This window comes from Pieris brassicae, chromosome 6 (genome assembly GCF_905147105.1).
Source record: "Pieris brassicae chromosome 6, ilPieBrab1.1, whole genome shotgun sequence".
In the NCBI taxonomy this organism is placed as follows: Eukaryota; Metazoa; Arthropoda; class Insecta; order Lepidoptera; family Pieridae; genus Pieris; species Pieris brassicae.
The window spans coordinates 5,007,044-5,027,176 of NC_059670.1; the positions used below are offsets into that span (position 1 = coordinate 5,007,044).

A 20,133-nucleotide genomic window follows, 5' to 3' on the forward strand; every position below is an offset into this window, starting at 1 on the left:
GGAATTACTATTTTACCTGATTTGATGTAGTAATCTGTGAACTTTTCTACCATTTGTTCCAAGTCTTCAATTTTGTTTATCTTCCTTACGACGTCTTCTGTTAAATAAGAATTTTCTGTATTTACTAACATTTTACCCAATTATCTTTTACTGTTGTAAACTTTCTCTGGATTCCCTGATGCATTTTTGCATTAATTTTGAATAATATGTGATCCGATGAAACCATTCCTGTCTACTCCCCAATCTTCGATCCTTCCCAGTAGGTCAATCGTGTACACTTTTACGTGTAAGTGGCTGACTATACTGGTTCCTCTCATTATAACCTCAAATGTTGGTTGCTGCCCATCATTCAGTATGTGCAGGCCAAGCTCAGTTACCTCCTCCTCCTCTATCGTCTATTCTCGGGCTTCTCTACCACGGACTTTTGGCGTTTGCATCACCCCCTAGGACTAGTCTACTCTTGAGCTCATTCACCGTCGTTTCCAGGTGCTTTAGATAGGGTTCTATATGGGCTGGGTCTGGTTCTATGTAGTATCTCATACTACATACAACGTAAGGAAATTTGATAGAACTAAATTTATTTTTTATTTATTTCTTATAATGAAGTTGTTTAGAGGTAAACAAAGAAATAAAATCAACAAAATTTGATGACTTATTTATTCACCATTAATCTTAAAGCTATGTCTATACAAAAAATATAACTTAAATTTAGATATTTAGTGAACGTCAGTATAAATCATCTCACAACCGCTGCAACATCTCCCTAATACATTTCCAACCTTCCATAGAATTAATTCATTAACATTTTAACAGTTATTCCAAACATCTATTTAATAATGATAAATCTTGAGCGCGCATCTTAACAAGAAGCTTCTTGAAAAGCGCACTTGTCAAAACCAGCTCTAAGTTATACAACGCTAATTAAAACATTTTATGTCTGAACATTTATAAGGTTCTAAGTTGAAGTCGCTAATTGAGCTGTCTTCCATAATTTCGTGTGCAACTTTGTACAAAGTGAATTTGATTAAAATTACATCTAATACTGCTAAATTACAAAATTCAAATTGAAAATGATAGGCCTATGTAGTGTGTGATATATTTACAAGTGTAAAATTAATGCACTTTCAAAAAGCACCAAGAGCAGAGAATCGGGTCTCGGCGAATGCATTTAAAATGCCAAATCTGCTACGCAATACATAAAAAATATTAAATTTAATAGTAAAAACGATTACCATAAGTCAAACATAAATACATTTGTTTCTGTAGAATATTATACTTTCTGTGTTATGTCAGATAAGCTTTCAAGTATTACGTCACGCAATTTTTGAAGATTCTTAACAACCCCCCCCACCCGTAACGCGTAATTCAATCCCCGCCCCGCATCGTAACGTTTTACAAGAGCCCCCCCCCCCCCCCCCCCAATTAGTTACGTAATACTTGAACGCTCCATTATTTAAACTACGTGAATAAGCCAAAAGACAGACAACTTTTCTAAAACGAGATTCACTGCAAATTAGGATTTTAATAAATTTGGCAAGTAATTAGTTTATAAGTAATTTTATATGACATCAGAAAATATATACCTAAAATTGTATTTTATCATAATATTGTTGATCTGTTTCGTAGAGGGAAAATTTAATTTAAATCATTAACTGAAGTTATATAAAAAATATAGAGACAAAGTATTTTCTATACGGGCCTTTACACTACGGAATGACGATGCGCGTACACATACTTAAAATAAATTTCCTATCTTAAAATAAATTTGTATAAGTAGTAAATATGTGTAGTTCTACAGAGACCTAAATGCAAATCAGAAATAAATATAGTAAGAATTTGTCAAAATCTAGCTTTGGTTGTCACGTAATATGACACTAAAATTAACTTAAACATAATTCCCGATATCGGCATTATTCTCAAATCTCAAATTCGTAACAAAAATGTCTACCAGACTTTGTACAAACGGCCGTAAACTGTCGAGTGGGGCATGGGGCATTACTGAGTCTATTTCAATAATTATTTTAAACATTGACACAGTGATGAAGACATTATTTTTATAAGTTGTTTTTTTTAAATTAAATATAAATAAAAAATAAGATCCGGATAGGGTCGTTCGTACATTCGTGCAATGTTCGCTAAATGAGTTATAAATTTATTTAATAAAATAAACATAAGTTCTTACGAAATAAAAGTATCACATATTGTAAATTATAGAAAATTATAAACTCTGAAAGTTTAATATAGATGTCAATTACATTACAAGTAAGAATTTTTCAGTAAAGTCCAACTAGACTAAATTTGTCACAAATGACACTTTCCGAATTTTTGGATTGGAACAGCTAACGGTCACAATTTGTGACAATATTTAGTATTCCTTCTACTAAACATGTACAATGTTTTAGTTTTTAATTAATTACACGAATTATTTATTTGTAACTTTTAGTAAATTTTAGGTACATCAATCGTATGCTTTTGCTAAACTAATAAACTATTTTTCCAATACATGATACCTTTAACTATTTAACCTACATCATAGAATTCGCGTCTATGGGCGGCGCGTGCATCCTTAAAGCTTCCCTGATAAAGCTGCTGATGCTACCTTCGGCCACCAGATGGAAGAAGAACAGGTGCTCGAAGCTCTTCAGTGAAATGGAGCGTAATGCGGGTAGACGCAAAATGAGAGATGCGAATCTACCCTCTTCCGTACTGTGCGACCGCCGACAGTACTCGTCGAGGCAAGAGAATATCTGGAAAAGAAAAATGAGAAAACGGGTCATATAACTGTGATTTGTACAAACATGTGTAACTCTTTGCTAAAAGATTGTTCTTATAATAGCGTATTTTAATGTTATCTAATATAAGTACTGAAAAGCAGTATTGGCCAATTGTCTTTAACGTACGACCTCATTTCTGTAGGTTCGAACCCCCACCAATGGACTTTCTATGTACACATCGAACACTCATCAAACAAAACATCGTGAAGTACTTGATTAAATTAACAATTGATTTACGTTACGTAGGAAAACAAACTAATATTTTTTTTTATTTAAAACATATTTATTATTAATTTAAATCAAGCTTAACAACGCGACTACATGAGGAACCACTCATGGCCGCTTTCTATACTCGATCTATAATCTAAACTTAGTCCCTATCCAGATATTCGCAAATTTAGATTGATAAATGTCAAAATTCGGTTATTGAAAAGTTTTATGAGAAATGGATTGAAATATCAATCTCTAATAGTAAAAATTAGATTGGAATCGATAAAAAGCCGATAGATCAACTTACTGTCATCTCTCAACTATAATATCAAAATCGTCAACATAAAGAGAAAAATCTAAAGTAAGTACCTTTTCTCGTAGTACGTCCACTTCTTGGCGATTTTTCAGTCCTTTTACATCTGCAAATAAATCTTGTGTTATGGAAATATATATATTATTATTACAAAAGTGTTAGGACTTTCAAAAATTTCTATAAGGGTCCATTCAAGTATTACGTAGGCAGATTTACTGCAATTTATTTCACAGTAACATTTAACTTCGTCGATTTAATTTAGAAAATATAGAAAACAGGATTGTTAAGCAACTATCCAGTACCTAATTCGCTAGGAATAAGTTAAAAAGATAACACGTTCTAACACAAAATTTCTTTGACATTTAAAAAAAATTGACATGCAAATTTGAGCTTTTATATTGAACAATATTTATCAATATCTATGGTTTAAAAAAACATTGAAATTTTTTAATATGTTTAAGTACACGTGATCGTTTTATCCCTCGAGTGCGTATACGTATACGTTAAAACCCTAGTTTGATCACGCGGTTTTTTATTGTATTAAAATTAACATATATAATAGTATAAATGTTACAAATGCAAACTTTATACCAAAGAAACCTATTTTCTTTTCGTTTATGTACATAAATACCAGAAAAATCTTAAGAATTTTTTTCTTTGTACTTAGTCTTTGACTGTCTTTTTTTCGAGTACTTTCATCTTTCTCACCCCATTATAGTATATTTTTTGCACCGTAATTGAATTTTAAAACAACAGCTTTAATCGAAAATGTATATATATGATGTGATTGTAAACATTACCTGGATTTAACAAGACGATGGCTTTAAGCGCGACGTACTCTGCTTGGTCCATGCGTAAAGCCCGCATCTTCAGAGACAATTCCGACAGCACACGGTCGAAGATTTGACCCACGCCCGCTTGCAGCGCCGAATTACGGTGTAACGTCATGCCTGGAATCCACAAATTATTTTAAGTCTGTGCAGAAAGAAATTTTCACTATTATTTTTCATCAATAGCGTTATCACCATAACAGAAAATGAATAACACTGTTGCAACCTCAAATCCCACGACAATTTTCTTTCGGACTTTCGTAAATGTACTTATAAATAATAACAACATTGTATATAAGAAAACACTTTTTAACGGATTGAAGTATTATTATTATAAACTTATAATTATTTGTAACATTGTATTTGTTCCCTTTGGAATTAAAGTTGGGAAGTGAGGTTCAATTGCACAGGCGCTAGTTAAATATTTAAATTGGCGCCTGGTAAGTACCGGTGACCAAAATCAAAGCTGGAGCTCTCAGCATCATAAGTATAGCAATGTAGCGAGGAAATACTGCCTGCATTAGTACACCCATAGGGCTCAAACTTTTTAAATTATATAAATACAAAATACGTCTAAATTAAACGACAATTTGTGTAATAGTATTGTCTTTGGTTAACATAGCTTGAAACAAATTTTTAACCGGATTAAAGCTATTTGTATTATTATAAACATTAATTTTATCACGGTGACCACGCACGATGTAAAGCACGCGAAACGTCAAAAAAATTAAATTTAAAATTATGTAAAATAATTATAAGTTTATAATAATACAAATAGCTTTAATCCGGTTAAAAAATTGTTTTCTTTCAATTTGTGTTATGTTAAACAGTGTAACGTTTCTTTCTATGACGCTTAATATAAGTTCAAGTATATAGTAAGTGCCTGAATCTCACAAGGCTAGATAACTCTGGATCAACATTATCGATTATCTAGAAATAGTTTACACTTTACATTGCCTAATATTCAAGTCGATTCCTACAAGAAATACACCTCGAAATGATAACCTCCTCAGGGTTTGCAAGTCGGTTAAATACAGTCGCGTATCAGCCTTAAATTCTATATGTATTTAGTATTTTTAGGTTAGGTACAAAAACTTGTGTAAGTCAAGAAAGTTTATAGTGCTTTTAATAAAGGAAAGAACTAAGGGGAAGAAAGAGAAGAGGCCGTCCTAGTCAAAGGTGCAAAGAATAGAAAATAATGGCGAAAGAAGATTTATAGAGAGGTTTGGAACATGCTAGAGGAGGCTTTTACCTGAGGAATGGTACCGATCAATGGTACTTACGAAGTTACGAATAGAGACAAAAATATATATAAAATAAATAAAAATTAATGTTTCGTTAGGATTAATTGTTTCAGTAAAAAGGCTTTGTACAGGTCCTTTACTTGCATGTCTTGTAGTTTACTCCAAAATAGTTATTGTAAACAATTGATTGGAAATAAATATGCTTTATTATTAACTTTATTGGTAATTATTTATAAATAAAGCTATTAAGAATAATACGCCGTAAATTCTTTATTTATTTTATTTAGAAAATGTGTGTGAAGAAACACAAATAACCATAAATTAATAACATACATAAACATTAAAACGGGTGCAACGGGCGGCCTTATCGTTAATAAGCGATCTCTTCCAGGTAACCCTAACTAAAAAAAGAAAGAAAGAGGTAAGAGAAAAACTAAAAAAGGAAAAATTGCAGAACCAAATGTTACATAAAAAAAATATAGAACCTTAATCTAATGTAATATTTTTTTAATATATTAACAACAAACTAAAACACTAATCTTGCAGATTAATGAATAACGAATAACGATGCAATACAAAAGAAACGAAAACACAAGAATTAAACAAGTCACGATTGATCCGGATAGGATAAGGTTAAGAAGTGTTTACACCGAAGAGTTATAAAAGATGATAGAAAAGTAGCAAATCGTTTCTACCAATATCATACATATATATGTACTCTTAATGATATATATCAATATATATAAATGTACTTGAAAAAGATTAGATGATAGCATATATATAGATAGGTTTACTGCCAATTTTGTAAATAGCTTAATTGTATTTTATTTTAGTTTTATGTTATTTTTAGTTAGAATTTGGCCATGCATACAGTAACAGCAATTAATAAGAAATTAAAAATATATTTTTTAAGTTACCAGGCATGAGACACATAAGTTGCGGCGGAGAGGCAGTTCTCGTCCCATCCATGTTCTCCCTCTCATCCTCCAGGTACTCAATAGACCGCCAGGCGATCGCGAAGAGAAGCAACTCGTTCCAGGAAGACTTAATCAGCAGAACCTGGTCTTCCATCTCTAGTTGACTGAAGTGTGGGATGTCACGTGCCCACACCACTAAAGCCGCTATTTGCTTGTTACCTGAAAATTTTTTTGATTCACAATACACTATTTGACAGTATAAAATAAAACATGGCTTTAAAATGCGTTACGAAATACAACAACTTGTAAATCATCATTAGTTTTATGTGTCAGTCACGTGACATATCAAATATGTTTGTGTGTGTTTAAGAATGATAATTAACACAGTTTGTTTTAGTTTATTTATAAGTCTTAGTGCTAAGACTTGATATGACGCGGTAGAGAAGCGTTTTGGCAGATTTTTGAAATTATGAATGTTTAATCTGAATTTTTAAAGTCAATATTGAAGATAATATATGAAGTGGTTGCCTGGAAGAGATCGCCCGAAAGCGATAAGGCCACCAGTTGCCCTCCTTTTGATTTAATTATGCTCAATTTCTTTTTATATTGTAGTGTAAATAAATAAATAATAAATAACAAATTGTATTGCTTCTATACATATACCAATGACGCTACAACCTTTAAGATCTGGGCCCCAGATTCCTGTATCTGTTCCGGGATCCTTTCTATTAGGCAAGTAGATAGGTGATCTACCTTCTGTGCCTGACACACGTCGACTTTTTGGTTCTAAGGCCTGCGAATCCTTTATCGTAAGAGCGAGTGTTGAAGCCACTATAGACTAACAGTGCTCTATATCTAATATATTGATTCATTATACTATTGAGGGTACAATGCACTGGAGGCAATAACCCTGACAAACAGAGTTACCCTGCAGTGGATTAAGGGACACAGTGGATCTCTCGGTGATGCTGCCGACGAACTTGCGATGAGAGGTTCGGAAATGTTGCCTTGCCCTCCTCGCAGGTGCGAACCTGGGTTCGCCAAAAATCTGCGGAACTCCAACATCAACGATGATCGCGAAGTGCGGACTTGCAGACAGTCCAAAATGGCTCTGCCAGCAGTTAACCCCGCAACTGACAAAGCAACTTCTAAACTTAAACAGAACCAATCTCAAAACAATGATAGGGACAATTATGGGTCATTATCACCTTAATAAACATCTTTCTAGGCGCGACAGAGAGCCTCCTCTGCTGAGGCCATTTCAGTGCAGAGGAATCAGTCACCCACGTAGTCCTGGAATGCGAGGTTGTGGCTAAACAATCCTCGGAACAGTGAGGTCGCTCCGTGAAGTCTGCGAAGTACCCAGGAGGCTTTTGGAAGGAGTTAGGCTGGCTTAGTTAGCCAGGACTTTACTGACAACGGACCTATTGAGATTCTAAGTGCGGAAACTCAGTCCACAAACCAAAACCATACTATTGAGGGTAAAATAAAGCATACGGACGTAGATTTCCGTAAAGGAGATGAGTTATGAATAATGTTTGTGTAATAATTCGTATTTGATAAGGTAAGTTTTGTTTTATTAATTAAAAATGTATTATGATGCTTTATATTAGCACTAATATAAAGCATCATACTGCATTAATAATTCTAGAAACGAACAAGTGTACTATTTTTCGGGTTTAATAAAAGGATTTGGAAGAATAATAAAAAATCTGACCGGTCAATCCAAGAATCGGACCTCCTGGCCTATATTGTATTTTGTCTGTATATGTATTTTCAATATTATAATTATTGTATTAGTCCTTTCGTTATAAAGTCCTTTATAAACATAAATTTATTTTGAAAGAAAATAAATGTTTAACTGGATTAAAGCTATTTGTATTATTGTAAACTTATAATTATTTTACATAATTTAAAATTTTCCGACGTTTCGCGTGCTTTTCAGCGTGCGTGGTCACGGTGACTGAAAACAAAAGGTGTTGAATGTCAAAAGTATCACAGCTGTAGAGAAAGTTGTGTTATCTGTATTTATTTCCCCGGAGTTGATATCGACTAAAAGATGACGGGTTTTCGCAGAAATGTCGGAAAATTTAAAATTTAAAATTATGTAAAATAATTATAAGTTTATAATAATACAAATACCTTTAATTGGGTTAAAAAAATTGTTTTCTTTCAATGTGTAAAAGCTATGTTAACCAAAGACAATACTATACATTTACTTACTTTTCTTTTATTACTTAAACGTGGTTTTCAAAAATAGGACCTTGCGATCGCACCTCGCGAGTACAAAGACGTGTTATAAGTGCGACAATGTGAGGCTATCATGTGACCTAGTTATATGAAAGGTGGGCCGGGCATTTATTACATTAAAAAATCAAAGATTTAATTTCACACCATTAACCATATAACAATAAAGAAACACTTGTGGTAATTTGGTATTAAAAGCCTTTATAGTCTGTGTCAATTAAGTTCATGTAAACTTATAATTTCATTTAAATTATTTGTAGTTCACGCCATCTATATGCACATATTCTAAACTAAAATATATTTTCGCCAAGTATAATGCAATAAAGGGGCCGTTCATGTATTACGTAGGCAGATTTACTGCAATGTATCCCCCCCCCCCTCCTTTTGTCAGCAAAAGAAAGCAAAGCTCTCAAAAATAAATAATAGTACATAAACGTATTATTTTATTTGTAGGAATCCTCGAAAATGCATTTTGTTTTCAAGCATAGACAATGTGTGTAAAAATGTAAATAATTACTGTGACGTAATCACCAAATAAGAAAATCAAAGACCTCCCCCTATAGTGCTTATGTAATACTTGCACGGCCCCAAACTAAAGATTATATATTCCTAATCTTCAAATGTTACCTATTTGACATAAACTGGAAACGGGCGCCCTATATCGAGGCGGAACGTTTGTGTCGGGACCCACTCGGAGGAACTGGAACTCTTCACTGGGGTCAGCTACTAGGGACTCCATCTCCAATAACCTTTCGATCGATAGCTCCTGAAATTTTAATTTAATTCTTTAACAAAAACTCTTAACATATCTATCAATAATTTGTCCGATATACTAAACTATAATATGTATATCGACGCAATGGCGCCTGTTATCAGCTATTGTTCATATAATTTAATAACATCAAAGTAAAATTAGTTCAAAACCGTTAAATGGTTTATTTGATTTATTAATGTTGCTAGATCTACAAATTAACGGACGATTTGATAGTCTGTGTGTGACTTCAATCGTTATTTTTAAATTAAAATGATAATGGCAACTGACGATAACGATATATATATAATATTACGGAGTTTATAAGGAAATAGCTCTACTATAAATTCAAAACAACATTGTCCTTGGTCAAATAAAAGGGCCCCGGAAATAACAGCTGTATATTTATCTACGCTGTTTGCGGACAAACACACAATGATTTTCCGTATTATTCGATAAGCCAAGACAATTTGCAACACACATTTGACAACCCTTGAACAATTTTAAAAATAATACGTTTCTCTAAAATTAACTCGATCTAATTACGCTGCTATATTCGTCTCTTACTTTTAAATTAACTTTAAGTTGAACAAAACTTTAGAACAGTTCTCGGTACGTTTCCTGGGTGTACTGGCTCCATCTATATTAATCACATACAATAAAATAATAAGTTAATGATAAATAAAATGCTATGCTTATAATACTAAAGGAACTGCCTACGTACGTATACTCTCGGGGCGTAACTCCCACGATTTAGGGAATCGCCACGCTTATAAAACAAACTCTGAATGAGCAGAATGCACATCCATGGCTCGTACAATGCCAGAAAGTAATGGACTAGAAGAATGCATTTTAGAATTATAAATTATTCTAAAAACATTGCCACAAAAATCTACAACAAAATCTCAGTAGCCTTACCTATTCTCATACCTACCTATATACATTGAAAATTCATAAAAACTGGTCGAACCGTTTCTGAGGCTATCAAAAATCTCGACCATTTCATCAATTCATTTTACGTACACGTTACTCCACAACCCTATATCCCATTTATATCAAGGAAAACGGAGCCCTTTACAAACAGGAAAATATCAATAAGAATGACGCTGCCAGACATTTTAAATTGTTGAATTGTCCACAACCTTTCAACGCGGCCTTGAATCGATAAATTTTACATGTTTTAGCCTTTCCGTTACGTTATTTAAGCATATGTCGATAATGCTTTATCGATTTGAAGGAAACATAAATATATTTTATCACAAGTTCTTTTAAATCCCAAAATACTATTTTAATATTTTCTATTCTGTGAACTGTACACAACCCATTAAATAATTCGTTAGCATCAAAGGCTTTATATAATTAAAGCACATAACAGATTAAAAGCTTTCGAGCCGAATAATTCCAAGCAATTAAGCTTAAAAGTGTCCAATAAAGCTCCTATAGTTAAAATACGAAGCATTTAAGATTAATTATGTATAATTACGTTAAAACCAAGATAAATGGTTTTATATTATATTTTTAAGCGTTATAAAAATCGACATAACGTAGGGTAGATATTTCTGTTATTTTTGTTTCATGTTTTACTAATATCCGTTGTTGTCGATTATTTATAATTAAAAGTGTACATACATAATATAATGAAAATGGGATTTCGGAAAGCAAATAATAGAAGTAAAAAGTAGTAAAACATATAACTAGCAAGCCATGCGATTTCACCCAAATTCGGTCATAATGTATACAGCCATAATTGAAAAACTGATTATATAACACAAACATTTTATTCGACCCTAGATACAAGTAAATATAATAAAAATAGATCTAGCCGTTTCGACCGAGTGCCATAATCATTGTGATGCCAATTTTTTATAGAATGTTATTTTAGAATAAAGAGTTTAGTATTAATGTGAAAAACATCAAATAATTATGAAAACTTACCTGTACAGAACTACTTGGATGCGCATCCTCTGCCCCTCTAGCAGCCCTCTGCCGCTCTTCTTGCACGGCCTCCCTCTTCATGCCGCACGCGAGACATTTTTGGTATCTACAAAACTGGCATCGATTCCTTTGCCGCTTGTCTATGATACAATTCCTCTCTTCTCGACACGCGTATGTCAAGTCTTTCCGTACTGTCCTTTTAAAGAAACCTTTACAGCCTTCGCAACTGGAAATAAAGTCAAGCAACAATTCAATAATAATAGAAGAAATATTGTGTATAATAGTAATAACTGTTAAACGAATGTATGAAATTCTTAGACCTCCGAAATCAATTAATATCGCCCTTCAAAAACCAGTAATATTAAATCAAGAATAACCCGCAAAGAAACAAACAAGAAAGAAAGTTATTAACCCATAAAAAAGCCTGTGGTCACTCGGCTTAGGCCCGTGTGCAGTGTGCCAGGATCATGCACCGATAATGAGCTCAAATAATAATAATAATTTTACTTCTTGCCAAAAAAACAGCTAACATAACAAACACCTTTCTTATCCTGATGTAGTCAGAACTGAATTTCAGGAGCCTTTGACTTTCATATATTGTGCAGGAATAACGGAAATTAATTACAACAATTTAAACAGAATAAATTAATTTACGGTGGGTAAATTATTATAAATTTACAATATTTTATTTTACTCATTCCATATAATCTATTAATAATTAAATTTTCATTATATATATGAATAATACGCTCATATAACAAACCAATATAACAAGTTGTCATCATTATGAATTCCAATCAGATGAAGTCGGCATCTAAATAAACAATTCAAAGCGTTTTTCTACATATGTTTCTATATAAGTAAGTAACATTCACGCGTTAGACTTGTATCTTGGAAATTTTTAATATATTCATATTCAGTGTTATAATTACTAATTTAAAATGGATGGCATGCTAAGCTAAAATGCCTATTTGACAGCTTAATTTCAAAAACTACAATCTCTTACGGTAAAGGATAATAATGACACCAAATATAGAACCCTCTACCTATAGGTAGGTTGGAGTGTAGTCTTTAGGAAGGACTTTAAGTGATGATCTGAACAAACTATTTTATGAAAACAAACAACGTTATCTGTTAAGGAAAACAATTCAAATGGCATATTTGGATCTTTTTCTTTATTAATATTTCTTATATAAATAAGTGTTTCTGATTAGTTCTTATATTAATAAGTAAGTGATCATATGCCACCCACAGTTCTTAATTTTTGGGTTTATTCGAGCAATAAACAGAATATTTCAGTTTTAGCTATGCTTGGAGTTCATATGGTTTAGTTTATTGTTTGCGTTCGAGGCTTAACAAAAATTGTAGCCGTAAGTTTTTTTTTAATCAATAAATTACCTGGATATCTCAATTATCATCACTGTTCAGTTGGCATCACTGAAAAACATGGCCGAGTTATCAGATTTTGTTTTTTTTTTTCGCCGCAAGACTACGCACGTAAATCCATCGAGACGCACAGATTATCGAAAACATTTTACCAACATAAAGAATTCTCAAGGTGAAAACATATCTAGATTGACACTAAAATCATTCGACGATCGTTAGAATTGTAAATTGTTCCAATGTACATGGATATCCACTACAATGTATACGAAATGACACGCAATCTATTTCAAAACGATAATCAAATACAATATCAGTAATGTAAAAAGTTATATTTCAAGATAACTGTCGAAAACGATCGGAAAATAATAGGCAACCCAACGTTTGCATTCCATGGGCTTCAGACTTTCGATCGGTATAGAATTTGTCTAATAATCAAACCGGTGAAATGTTTAAAAAAAAATATTTTTAAATTATTAATTAATCATATCATGGACTGAAATTTGTTAGACAACCCACATGCAATTAATGTATTGACATGTTAAATTAAATATAAAATACGTTTCATCAAATAAACATCTCGGTGAAGGTCGTTTTATATCGGGATCCTATACTAATGTAGTAGACAGGAATAAAATCGGAGATTATACAAAAAAAGATAATTTAATATATAAATAAGTTTTCGTTTCTAAGTTAGAAAATTCTTCGTATGTACTGTACAACATTCTAGAATGTTTGTACGAAAAACCCTTTAGGATATAAGTACATAAATAAATTAATAAAAATCAAAATGTCTCCCTGTCACCTGTGTCATTCTATTATTTTAAAACGTACCAGTCTAGGAGTCTAGACGTTCCTATATGTGTATGTATTATAGTAATGACGTTTGCAGACCGCTTATACTTTAATGTTGAATTTACTTCGCGCGTCAAGTACCACCAACAACAGTCTTCATATATAAATTGTTTTCGTTAATATAACAACAAATTATTCTACTCTAATTATTCCTACTATATGATTACTCTTATTACTATGAATGCTTACACTGTGTGATGAAGGGAGTACATAATATGACAATATACATATTCCGTTTCATGTTTCAAATGTTACTAAAGCACACTACAGGCTTTCTAATATCAAAACGGTTGAAAACGGAGGCTGTTGATGTAGCAAGTGTATAGTTTGTGGATGTGGAGATTCCGTGGGCGCCTACCTTGTAATGTACTATTTATAGCTATGATGAATTGCGATCCACATTTATGGAACATCTGCTATGCGATGAAAGTAATTGAAAATGAAATGCCTAGCTGCTTGTGGGTATTTCATACATAATTTCTTATGTGTATGACGTAGGTAATACATGAAATAGGTAAGGATTCGCAAACCGTAAAACGTAATTTACTAACTAAAACTTTACGTAAACGTTCGTGTAGTTAAGACACAATTTTGACTATCTTTTACTGAATTTGTGCAACACATTCTTCATGAATATTTTATAACAAATAATAAAAATTCATCATAAATTTCAGAAACAACGTAATTATCTAATATTCAATAGAAAGCTTCGTGTAGTTAAGACTTAATTTTGACTATCTTTTACTAATAACAATAGTCCACAATAAATTTCTGAGTATGATTGTTATAATACTTGTATGGTATTTTCCTAATACCCAATAAAACGATCAAAACGTTATGGAATACGATATTTTATTAGCTACCTGTACACCCCATAGTGTTTGCCTGACGCCCTGTCACCACATATTGAGCACAGGTGCTTTGATCCACTCAAAGGATGATTTGGGGGATAACTCCTCAACGCGGGCGGAGATGTGGCATCATCTCGCATCCCGCCATCCAACATTGCTGTGTCTGGCTTCATCTCAGGCGGTGACATTGGCGACATAAACCCCGGCTCCAGGTTCAGCCCTGCAAGCAAAAAGCGACTTTAACAGAAGTGGTTTGCGGTTATTTTCCCATATCACATTATTTAGGTCATGAAGATCAGTTAATCGCATCCTTTATTGACGTCGCGACGACAATGCACTAAATTATTGTTAAATTGAACAAACATCTAGCAAATCCGATAGACATTATATCTTTATTGTTTTGATTATAAATATATATTTACGTTTATAATATATATTACGTAGCAGAGGTGAGACGGGCCCCCGCTAGCCCATTAATGTAAAATAGACATTTGTATTTGTATTTTTGGATATATATATTAGGAAATTTCTTAATGTATGTATTTATTTATATGTTTGTACAAAATATATGTATAAAATAAGGTCCCGCGCCACTAGAGTCGGGGATATTGGGAATTTTATATAATAAAAATAAATAAACAAATATATATTTAACTCTGTTTACATTATGGAAGGTAATATAAATAATAAAGAGTTCCAATGAGGGTCACAGACGGGTAAGATTCCGAGTCGAGAGTTACGAACCAAGAATGTCTTAAAATCTCTGAATCATTCAACTACAAAGACTTCTAAAATTGTATACTCTTATTGGGTCGACATTTGTCAGCCCCGCTGCTAAGCAATATAAAATTTTAAAGAAATAAAAACATCAACCCGTCGCAGTACACGTTAAATTTAATTTATAATCCAAAGCTCCACTAAGCCAAACAGACATTACGCTCAATGAAAGCAAAATGTGATGCGAATGTAGTTCTAAAATAAAAACATGAGAACGCCGACAAAACCGGTTCATTAGAAGAAGCAAAAAGTGTGCAAACAAAAGCCTCTGATGAAAATGGAATAAAGAGCACATTCGCTTTAAAATATCGATACAGACTTTTAGGGGTCAAAATATTAGTATAGGCGACTGTGAATTTAAGTCTTGGTACATTTTGTTAATTTTCAGTAATAACCCTGTATGGGCCACAGATACCATCATATGTTTTTATTGCTTTTTTTAAAGGCTATTTGCTGCCTTTGGCGTCGCCGATTTTCGTACATACGTTCCTTACGTACGCAAGTATTGTTCATATAGACAGAAACATCCATGTTTCATCACCTCATGGTTGAGAATAACAACGCTAAGCAGATCCTTATGTAGGGTACATTATAATGTTAATGAATAGATAACAAAGTGACTTCCATGTTTTGGCAATCTAAATTAGACGTAAATATCATATAAGCATTATTTATATGATATATGTGAAATTAGAATGTGTATTATCAAAAGATCTCAGTTAAATTACTTTTATGTAAATGTTCTTCCAAATCGTACACAATTAACTCATATATAAATAACTACACGATACAGTAAACATCAAAACAGTCAATGCTGAGTTTTAACTCATGAAAGATGACACGTAATATGATATCTTGAGCCAATTTCATGGTAAGGTGGATAAGCAACACGTCCCAGTCTATAAATAAACATATATATATATATTTGAGTGAAACACTCGTTTGGAAATTGGTAACCATTGGTCGATACACTAGTGTTCACCATTTTCTTATACGACGCAAATTTGGACCCTGCGAGCATCCAAAAATATAGATGCCCTTGACATGGTGTTGGAGGCAAAAGCTCTGGATTTCCGATTTATCAATTCTGAGATAACTACAAGTGTGAACCAGTCTTTCTGCAACCCTCTTGGGTTGTTTGGTCTTCCAAATAACCCTGAGCTTCTTTGGATGTATAGCAAAAGCAAGCGAGTCCCGATAACTTAGAAGCTTGTGGTGACCGGTGCACTGGAATGCATGAGACCACGTCCGAACTCCTGTTCCATATTAAGGTCATTACATGCCATGCAAAGTCTTGCCGAAGCAATGGAGGAAGCTATCCAACACCAACAGGACCTTCAGGAAGAACGCGCCTAAGATTAACACTGTTAACAATTATTCTTATATATTGATAATCTAACTTTTGTTCCATATCTGTGTTTATCATGTACAATATTATGGATCAAAATAAATAAAAAATGTAGAAGGTAGAAGTAACCAAAAGACAGAAATATGACGAACTATTTGTTAGTTTTGTTCCTTTAACAGAATTATATTACAAAAGGCGATAAGCACAGAAAAATAAACCTTATCTGATACAGTGAATGCGCATGATCACTAACAAAGAAATTAGATCAAGATAATGTCTATCGTAAATTTTGACATACTCAATATAAATTAAGTGTAATAATACCTCAATATTCGCGCAGTATCGGAAAGTATCACAAATCAATTAGTAGAACTAATCAATATATATTTACTAAGTTGTTCTATTTTAATTAAAAGAAATAAAATAAATTCTAAATAATATTATAGAAATTTGCTTGCTTTTTATATGTAATTACTTATTTATTTTTATTTTTTTGGTTTATTTATTAGTAATCTTACAGCTAACATACATATTATAAAACATAATACTTAGACAATACAGAGAGCCAAAACAGATTACATAGATTAACAACATATATGTAACAGAAAACAAGTATGTACATACATGGAATGACAAAATATATTTAAAAAAAATTAAACTAAAGAAAACTGAAATTTAACATTTGAAACAACAAATAATACTTAAAATTTTATTTAAACTACTGCTTAAACAAAATCAGAGTCTTCCCGCCTCTTCAAAAACTTCCTCACATCTATGGTGAGGTGGAAAATATCTATATTGTGATACTTGATGTCATAGATAACCCGAAACATTGGCAAATTATGCAGGAATTCGTACGAGGCACATGGAACAATTTTGTGTATCTTGTCGCATATAAGAAATGCTTTGTGGTGTGTGTGGTCAGGCTCAGGTCGGGAGAAATTTAAAATTATGTAAAATAATTATAAGTTTATAATAATACATAGCTTCAATCCGGTAAAAAAATGTTTTCTTTAAATGTGTAAAAGCTATGAAAGCTATGTTAACAAAAGACAATACTAAGAGTTAGAAACTCTTAAAAGAAGTCTTACTTAAGTGCGTCAAAAGGACCATGACATACGGGATTCATAGACAATTAATTTTAACTATTTATTTATAATAATGATCCAGTGGCCTTCTTCTTGGCCTCAGATTGCATCATTGATCGATCATTATTTCATAGACAAGCAGCCAAAGACTGTCACATGTCATCGATTTTTGAGATACCGGTTTTCTAACGATATGATCCTTTACCGAACATGCAAGTGTTAGATGCGCACATAGAGAGGCCATTGGTGCACAGCTGGAGAACGAACCTGCGATCTCAGGAATTAGAGACGCACGCTGAAGTCTCGGCCAACACTGCTCTAATCTTTTAACATTATTAGCCTCAAATGAAACAGACTGATAGAAATAAAAATATCTTGAAAAACTTAAAGTAGTCTTTATTTGAAAAGCGTAAACAATACGGGTGATTATCTGCCGACACGAACTTAAACTAATTTATATTTTCTTTGGCTAAGACATAAAAGAGTGTTAATATGACAATTTACGAGATTAATCAAGTGACTTAATATAACTAAATTGTGTGTAAACAACAAATAAAATAAATCATTTATAAAAAAAAATTAAATTATTCTAATTTAAGCATATTATTGACATTTATTATGATTATCTACTATTAGTTAGGTATAAAGTTGTCAGTCATTTCTGTGTCTGTTCTATTGATTTTCTTTTTAAAGTCTTTTACACAAAGCCGTAATTTTAAATCACATGCATTATAAAGCTTTTTTTTTTCAATGCAAGAGAGCTCGCAAGTGCGTTGCCGGCCTTTTAAAGCCAATTATAAGCCATATAAATAATATATTGAATAGTTCATGATTATATGGAGTATTAGTAATCCATACACATTAAAAATTTAATTTCTATTTTATAAAGATCACCACAAAATTCTAAATATTTAGTGTTTATATATCTCTTCCATATACAAGTTTTCTTTAAAGTACACACATACTTCAGCGCAAACCTACTTAACATATATTAATTACCTTGAAGAAAGTCTTAATTATATATAAGCCCTATTATACATCCTAAGATCAAACGGAGGTACTCAATCGAATGGAAATTAATATTCAATTCACGTGAACACATTCAAAACAATCACTCTTAAAGTAGAGGAAAATTGCCAAAGTGAAATCATACAATCATAGACTTTTGATTGATTTGAATAAACATTTGTATTAATCCCTTTACAAAGTTCTCTGTTACTGAAGACTGTCAAGTTGATTAAAAGGCTTTATCGCAGCTACTATATATTGCGTCTGTTTAGTCTATAATGAAATTCAGGTCTTACAACTACTTTTTTTGGCATATAGAAGGGAGTTATCTATTTCTCACTCATCGGAGGCTATCTATAAAAAAAATCAGTGGCGCTACAACCTTTTAAGTTATGGGCAGCTGTTTCATGATCATTTGTTCATCGAATAGGCAAGTAGGTGATCAGCCTTTTGTGCCTGACACACGCCGTCGACTTTTTAGGTCGAAGGAAAGCCGACATAGGAAAAAATGTCCATTGGTGCACAGCTGGGGATCGAACCTACGACCTCAAGGGTGAGAGTCGCAGGCTGAAGCCACTAGGCCAAAACTGCTCTCATTGTTCAATACTTTCTATACCTTAATTTATTTATACTGAGTTCAAGCCAAACTATGATGAAGAATATATGAAATAGGGATGTTTTCTAATGAAATTGGTTTATTTTTAGCGACAGTTTCGCCCTTTAACTGATCAAAACTGGAGGCATTTTAATGAAATCAAAAAAATACCAATACCTAAATTGTCACCAATTCTTTCACTAGTAACATTATTGCATACTTGAGCTACAGCAAGCAAATCCGCAGAATAAGTATAATTTATTGACCCTTTGAAAGTCATAATAGCAGTTCTGTAGTAAAATGCCCAATCATTACAAGTAATAATTAAAAATAATGTAAATATATGCACAAACTGAAAAAAAACAGATAGCAATTGATAGGTAAAAAATAGGTAGGCAACAGAACAATGATGTCATCTATATACCCAATGAATGACGAATACAAATTGACAAAAAAAAAACACATTATATGATAATTACAAGAACTGCCCAATATATAAAACAATGATAATATATTATAATATATTTTTTTGTGTGCAGTGTTGCCCTAGTAGCGTTAGCGTGCGACTCTCATCCCTGAGGTCGTAGGTTCAATACCCGGTTGTGCACCAATAGACTTTCTATGTGCGCATTTAACATTCGCTCGAACGATAAAGTTAAACATCGTGAGGAAACCGGCTTGCCTTAGTCTCAAAAAGTCGTAGGCGTGCGTCATGCACAGGAGACTGATCACCGACTTGCCTATTAGATTAACAGATGATCATGAAAGAGATACGGAAATTTAAAGGCCAGACCTAAAAAGGTTGTAGCGCCATTGATTTATTTTTTAAATTTAAAATAATGCCGTTAACTGTAATCCGTCATTTACGGAAATAGGCTTCAAAGGGCTTTTGATAAAATTCTATATTAATATCGAAGCAAGGGGTTCATAGCTGACTGTTAATAACTACGACAATGGTCGACCTTATAAGCTTGCGATTTATCAACAAGTTTTGATTCACATTAAAA

The 20,133-nt window shown here is 32.6% G+C and overlaps 1 protein-coding gene across 5 annotated transcripts in view; it reads right to left on the reverse strand.

Annotated features, from left to right (window-relative positions):
- Window positions 1–1,418: 1,418 nt before the first annotated feature.
- Window positions 1,419–20,133, reverse strand: part of LOC123710556 (protein ultraspiracle homolog) — a 30,869-nt gene continuing 12,154 nt past the window's right edge. For all 5 annotated transcript variants that reach the window (XM_045662529.1, XM_045662524.1, XM_045662526.1 and 2 more), the window contains 7 exons: window positions 14,323–14,530; window positions 11,222–11,447; window positions 9,163–9,301; window positions 6,289–6,507; window positions 4,098–4,247; window positions 3,354–3,403; window positions 1,419–2,747 (listed from right to left, as the gene is read on the reverse strand). In XM_045662529.1, the coding sequence (XP_045518485.1) occupies window positions 2,526–2,747; window positions 3,354–3,403; window positions 4,098–4,247; window positions 6,289–6,507; window positions 9,163–9,301; window positions 11,222–11,447; window positions 14,323–14,530 (1,214 nt within the window). In that variant the 3' untranslated portion in view covers window positions 1,419–2,525. The remainder of the gene's footprint in view (window positions 2,748–3,353; window positions 3,404–4,097; window positions 4,248–6,288; window positions 6,508–9,162; window positions 9,302–11,221; window positions 11,448–14,322; window positions 14,531–20,133) is intronic.